This window comes from Orycteropus afer, unplaced genomic scaffold (genome assembly GCF_000298275.1).
Source record: "Orycteropus afer afer isolate SDZICR_OR568_19922 unplaced genomic scaffold, OryAfe1.0 scaffold00077, whole genome shotgun sequence".
Classification (NCBI taxonomy): domain Eukaryota; kingdom Metazoa; phylum Chordata; class Mammalia; order Tubulidentata; family Orycteropodidae; genus Orycteropus; species Orycteropus afer.
Genome location: NW_006921664.1, coordinates 9,825,141 through 9,832,544, shown reverse-complemented (window position 1 = coordinate 9,832,544; position 7,404 = coordinate 9,825,141). Strand labels below are relative to the sequence as shown.

The window sequence follows — 7,404 nt, the reverse complement described above, 5'->3', positions numbered from 1 at the left end:
ACCCACCAGCCACTCCTTGGAAGGAAGGTTGGGCAATCTACTTCTGTAGTGATACTGCCTTGGAAACCCAAGGAGGGGTCGCTATGAGTCAGGTCCAACTCGACGGCACATAACAACAACTACAACAATACTATATTAAGAGCTCTAGTAGCATAGTGCCCTAAGGCACTTGATTGCTAACCAGAAGGCTGCTGGTTCAAACCCACCAGCCACTCCTCAGAAGGAAGGTTGGGCAATCTGCTTCCTTAGTGATACCACCTTAGAAACCCAAGGAGGGGTTGCTATGAATCGGTTCTGACTGGACAGCACATAACAACAACAACAGTACTATATTATGAGGAGCTTTGGTGGTGTAGTGGTTAAGGAATTTGGCTGCTAACCAAAAGTTTGGTGGTTTGAACCCACAATCTATTCGATAGAAAAAAAGATGAGGCAGTCTGCTTCCATAAAGATTTACAGCCTTACAACCCAATATGGGCCATTATGAGTCAGAATCGACTCAATGGCAATGAGTTTTTTTTTTTTTTTTTTTTGAGTGCTATAGTACAGGCTTTTTCTTCTGCCATAGAACTTTTTTTTTTTTTTTAAGACTTTTGCTTTCAATTAAACTTATTTCCCACATCACTTTAAGGTATACATTTTATTTCTCCCTCCCCCATCATTAATGCATTACCATTTGACTCTGCCATTAGGCTGTCAATCTGTAAAACTCTTGAGGAAGAAAGAGCGACCTTATTTTAAATAGGCTTGATTCTTTGCTAAAGAGGTTACTGCATTCTCTACAATGATATTCTTGTCAAGAATATGCTTTTGAAATTTAAAGAAGAAATGAAATTTAGAAGAGCTACCAAACTATGAAAAATCAAAGGTGGATAACATTAAAAAAAAAAGAAGGAAAAATAGTAACACCCAAAGACATAACCAAATGAACAAGAATCATCTTAAAATTCTATGGAAGGTGCTTTACTTTATTTTAATGTAACTCAATATGCAACAAAGAACACCTTGGATGGTAAGACTGAGGTTTGAGGCATGAAATTCCCTTGAGTGAAAATAGTAGTTTGAGGTCCCTGAAGATCAGGCTCCCTGTCCATTTTGAGTAGTCAGAAAATGAAACACTTTTAATTTGAATTTCTAAGTTAAGGTCATAGAGATTGGAGTGTTGAGCCTGGATGAGAAAATGAAAACATTTAGTAGGCTTCTCTGAGATGTTACACAAATGGTTGTTATGTTGTTGTTATGTGCCGTCGAGTCAAACCCGACTCATAGTGACCCCTCCTTGGGCTTCCGAGGCAGTATCACTACGGAAGTAGGATTGCCCAACCTTTCTTCCGAGGAGTGGCTGGTGGGTTTGAACCGCAAGCCGTCTGGTTAGCAGGCAAATCCAGGGTTAAGAGGATGAGACAATATACCTGAAGGGCAGCAGGAGAAATTTATGTCATAATTCAGACACTATTACCTGGGTTCTGAGGTCCTTGAATATGTTACTAAGCATAGCAGGACTTTCTTTACAAAGAGGGCTGCAACATTTTCCAAGTTTCTGAGTCATTAAGCAGGATTTCCAGGGATAGCACTGCTACAGCCCTGATTGTTTTCTGGGATAATCTGACCTTATTTATGGAGAAAGCTTATAGAATCATATTCACTTCAGCCTTCACATAAAAAGGTGGGTGCAGCCAAGCAAGGGAATAAATCAGTTGTTTCTGAAGATCAGGGCTCATACCAGCCCTTTTGCCTCATGATTGAATTCTACAGAAAATGAGAAACTGCAGTTTACTTTTTTACAAAGATAAGAAGGTGTTATATTTCTACTGAGTATTGAGCTGTTTCCAAAGGAATTGAAAAAGAGTAAGAGAGTTTCATATTGGGAATTTTATATGCAAACAACAATGAAGGTAAGGGTGAAGGAAGTATACCCCCTAAACCACTTCCATGAAAAGTTTCAATCAACTGCTAGCTTTCTCCTCACAAAACTTTGACATATGTCCCTTGACCTTTACCAACTACCCTTTCACGTTTGACACTTAACGTGTGCTACATGATTAAAATTCAGAGTTAATTAATTTCAACACCATCAGTTCAGCTATATTTAGCTTAGAACACTCACTTTTGTCTTTTGTGAGTAGCACTGCAGGGTTATTACAAAGAGGTAGTCAGGAGGGCAACAGAAATACGAGAAGAGAAGAATGATTCAGTGTGCAGATAATTGTTTCGAGTGAAATTTAGCTCGGTATTTTTGTTCCTGTCCTTAGTAGTACTGAGATTTAGCACCTCCCGTTGGCACTTAGCCCCCACCCACACTGGAGGAGGCTGTGAGAGGTGGGGGCTGAGAACGAGCCATACCAGAGTTGAATTACAGCACAGTTCCTACACTGGCAAGGATTTTCTCTGGCCAGCTTTGGGGTATGAAGCTTGTGATCCCAAAAGACAGATAAGATGTTCCTAGAAAGGATCTCCATTGCCTCCATGAGGGAGGTCAACATGCTTATTTAAAGAGCATCACCCTCAAAATAATGACTGTTCCCAAAGAAAATAGTGGTAGCGAGGTTATCTACCCATAGCAGAGTTATAGTTCAAACCTCAAAAAGTTGCCAATGAGGTTGTCTTATTGATGGTTTACCTCATAATGTGGCTAAAACACTCACTAGAATTGGATAAAATCCAAGAAATTTGATTCTTTACCTTATAGAAGTGAAATGGATTCACCTCAAGTGAAAAAAAAAAAAAAATTTATTAAAGGTTTCTTTATTCTATATCCCTTTGCTCTGTGAATATGATATAAGAATTTGGATATGCAAGTCTTGCTTTTACCTAAAGTTCAAAATGATAAATAAAACCATTACAACTGCCATTCTTCGGGATGTTGTCATGAACTTGTTGTCCATAAAATTATTGAGCCACTGAAATATGCCTATCCTTTAGATGGGTTTTCAGCACAGGAAGGGAGAAGCTCTTCATTTGGTATATATTGTTGTTGTTGTTGTTGTTGTTATGTGTCGTCAAGTAGGACCCAACTCATAGCGACCCCTCCTTGAGTTTCTCAGGCAGTATTACTATGGAAGTAGATTGCCCCATCTTCCTTCCGAGGAGTGGCTGGTGGGTTTGAACTGCCAGCCTTCTGGTTAGCAGTCTTATAGCCTTAGGCACTATGCCACCAGATCTCCCCATTTGGTATATAGGACAGGTTAACCATAATTTATCTGAGTTGCCCATATTTATCTCACTGTAAATACAGAAATAGATGTTGAGTTCTTTAAGCCAGTGACTGGGTAAATGGCCCTGAGTTGTAAACAAAAATAAAAACAAACACATTATAACATTTTCATTTATGTATCACAGAACACTTTCCATCTAATAATTCAAGTTTTATGTTCAAGAATCTGGTTCCATGTCCTCACCTCAGCTTCTAACTACAGTTGGAGGACACTTGATCCCTTGCACACTTTGTTTTCCTGCCCACCCCATGGAAAACATTCTAGCCTCCACTTGCCAGAGATTTTAGTAGCTCTGTTTCATTAGTCAAGGATCTCTCGCAGTGTAGTTGTTAAAGAATTTGGTTGCTAACCATAAAGGTCAACAGTTCAAACCCACCAACTGCTCCACAGGAGAAAGATGAGGCAGTCTGCTTTTGTTAAGGTTTAGTGCCTTGGGAACCCTGTGGAACAGTTCAACTCTGTCCTAACATGTCGCCACGAGTCAAAATCGACTCGATGACAATGGATTTTGGAGTTTCATTAGTCAAATGGTTCAATACCAAGTCAAATTTCTGCTGGCCAAATTCTGGTAGAATTCCCTTTATTAGTAATTAGGTTTGGATCTGAACCTTGAAACCTTGTATTCTTGATGGGACACTGTATACTTATCTTAGGCCCACTGCAGGAAACCTCATCAGCCTTGTGGAATGAGGTCTCTCATTTTTTCTTAGCTGTATTCTCTCCCTACTTCAAGATATTATTGTTGTACTTGGTGGCCCCCATGTGTTGTTGTTGTTGTCAGGTGCTTTTGAGTCATCTCTGACTCATAGTGACTCAATGCACAGCAGAACAAAACACTCCCTGGCCCTGTGCCAGCCTCATGATCCTTGCTATACCTGAGCCCATCATTGCAGTCACTGTGTCAATCCATCTCATTGAGGTCATTCCCCTTCTTTGTTAACCCTCCACTTTACCAAGCACAATATCCTTCTCCAGGGAATGGTCCCTTCTGACAACATGACCAAAGTAGGTGAGACGAAGTCTGGCCACTCTTGCTTCCAAGGAGCATTCCTGCTGCACTTCTTCTAGGACAGATTTGTTAGTCCTTTTAGCAGAACCATGGCACTCTTAGCATTCTTCTCCAACACCACAGCTCAAAATTATCAACTCTTCTTTGGTCTTCCTTATTCATTGTCCAGCTCTCACATGCATAAGTAGTGATTGAAAATACCATGGCTTGGGTGAGGCACACCTTAGTCTTCAAGGAGACATCTTTGCTCTTCATCACTTGTAAAAGGTCTTTTGCAGCAGATTTGCCCAGTGGAGTACATCATCTGATGTCCTGACTGCTGCTTCCATTGATATTGATTGTAGAACCAAGTAGTATGAAGTCCTTGACAACTTCAAAATTTTCTCCATTTATCATGAAGCTGTTTATTGGACCAGTTGTGAGGATTTTAGTATTTTTTATATTGAGGTGTAATCCGTACTGTAGACTGTAGTCTTTAATCTTCATCAGTAAATGCTTCAAGTCATCTTCACCTTCAGCAAGCAAAGTTGTGTCATCTGTGTATTGCAGGTTGTTAATGAGTCTTCCTCCATGTGGTAGTTATGGTTTTGTGTCAACATGGCTGGGCCTGGTTGAGTGGCTGGGCAGCTGATGGTAGTTATTCCCCATGATGAGACTGGCAGTCAACTCCATGGTGGGATCTACCACAAGCAGCTGAGTACCTGCTTTATGGGTGTGGTCTGCTTCCCGAATGTAAGAGGAAGCTTTGGAAATGGTCTCTAGCTTATGGCACTCTTGAATCCTGCATGTAGCCACCTCATTGTTCAGCAGCCTGCTATGCTCTGCTGACGTTGGAACTTTCAATGGACTTGAATTAATGGCCTGCCGTGTGGTTTGGTAACATTAAGACTGTGCTTTTTTATTTGTCAATCTTGGGCTTGTCAGCCTCAGCAGCCAGCAGCTGTCTCAGTGAAGAAAAGCCTCCAAGCTACAGTGGGCCAGGAACAGGAAGCAGAGCTGAAACCCAAGGTTGAGGAGCTTTCACCCAGCCCCTCAAGCCTGGCACTTTGAACTCAGATTTAAAGGCTCTAAAGTGTAAGAGAATAAACTTGTTTGTTAAGGCCATCCCATTTGTGGTATATTCTTGTCAGAGTGGTACTAGGTAACTATAACATTCCAAATACCATGTTCTTCTTTGTATAATCCACCTTCTCAGATTATTTGGTCACCATGCAAACTGAATAATTGTAGTGAAAAGATATAACCTTGACACACTCCCTTCTTGATTTTGAACCATGTAGTATCCCCTTGTTCTGTTCAAACAACAGCCTCCTGGTCTATGTACAGTTTCCCCATGAGTACAATCAAGTGTTCTGGAATTTCCATTTTTCTCAGTATTATCCATAATTTGTTTTGATCCACACGATCGAATGTTTTTGCATAGTCAGTAAAGCACAAGTAAGCATCTTTCTGGTATTCTTTGCTTTCAGCTAAGATCCATCTGACATCAGCAATGATATCCCTTGTTCCACTTGCTCCTCTGAATCCAGCTTGCATTTCTGGAAATTCTCTGTCAATATACTGCTGCAACCATTTTTGAATTGTCTTCACTAAGATTTTACTTCTATTTGATATTAATGATATAGTTTGATAATTTCCACATTGTGTGGGATCTCCTTTCTTTGCAATGGATACAAATTTGGATCTCTTCCACTCAGTTGGCCAGGGAGGCCCTATGTACAACAAAATAAAACATTACCTGGTCTTGTGCCATCTTCATGATCATTGGTATGCTTGAGTCGGTTGTAGTGGCCGCTGTGTATTTTGAATGCCTTCCAACCTGGGGGATCATCTTCCAGAAGTATATTGGACAGTGTTCTTTTGTGATCCATAAGGTTTACATTGGTTATTTTTTGAAAGTAGGAAATCAGGTCTTTTTTTTTTTTTTTTTTCCAGTCTCTATTAGTCTGGAAGCTCTGCTGAAACCTGTCCACTATGGGTGACCCTGCTGGTATTTGAAATATTGGTAGCAAAGCTCAAGCATCAAAGCAACATGGATAACATGGAAGCCAGCATTGCATGATAAACTGACAAATTCATGATAGTATAGTCCTAATTCTGAAACCTAGCCCTGTAAGGTTTTTTGGTCTTATTGCCTGTTGAAAACATTCCTGGTGTCAACCACCTTCTCATGCCTCTGACTGGGCCTGCTCTGGGTTCTCTGGTATCTGGCTGTGCTCATGTGCCTGTCACACAGCCTGGACTTTGTCTACTTTCTCATACTCACTGGATTTCTGAATTCTCTGCTCACCTCTGTTCACCTATTGAACTTGAGTGACATGCCATGTCTTTCAGTGAATAACTTGTCAGGAGTACATGTGCCATCTCTGTTTCAGGCCCTGGTGCCCACACCCTGTCCTTCTACATATGACCTTTTCATTCCCATGTCCTGTCAGGAGGTAACACAAGAGGAGGCCGAGAGTTTTATTTATTTATTGCTTTGATGTTCATTAATGATAATATATAACTGACATTATAGGCTTCCTATATGACTGAGATTTAAAATCTTTAGTCTAGTTTCAACCTTTATCAATGTTTTACGATAAAAATTCTTCTATTCCAGGGAGTCTGCAGTACCCATTAGAACACAAAATGTATCTTTTCTGAGTTTCTAACTTGTAAATACCTTTAATGAAGATGTTTGTTTTAATATTTATAGGTGCATACATAGATAAAAGAGAATTATACCCTATATTTAGGAGAAAATAGTATTTTTATGTGGGAAAGCTTTATAGAAATACAGTTTGCTAGTCCCTGAGTCTCCTAGAATCCTTTGGCTTCACTTGGTGTAATATAAGATGGGAAATTATTCTGATTGTAAGTATTTACATTGAAATGAAAATTTTAAACATCTCTGTGTTTTGTAATATCTTTATTGAATATGCATTGAATAGGTAGCTTTCCATATACTTTGAGATTAGGGATATTTTCATTTTGTAAAGTATTTTTCTCTGTGTTTTTACATTTTAAGGTATTACACAATGGCCTTATTATGGAGATGGAACATCCAACGGTGGGGAAGATATCAGTCCCAGGTTTGTACATTTTGGTTATTTCCTTTAACATCCTTTGCTGATTATAACATATGGTGATCCCTAGAGGGAACTGATGACCCAAACAACTAGTCAAGATATGGCTATG

The 7,404-nt window shown here is 39.7% G+C and overlaps 1 protein-coding gene across 1 annotated transcript in view; it reads left to right on the top strand.

Moving 5' to 3' along the window:
• SUGCT (succinyl-CoA:glutarate-CoA transferase) overlaps nt 1-7,404 on the top strand; it is a 1,528,177-nt gene that overhangs the window by 1,317,170 nt on the left and 203,603 nt on the right. Inside the window, exon 13 of the mRNA XM_042780991.1 lies at nt 7,235-7,298. Within this exon, the coding sequence (XP_042636925.1) occupies nt 7,235-7,298 (64 nt within the window). The remainder of the gene's footprint in view (nt 1-7,234; nt 7,299-7,404) is intronic.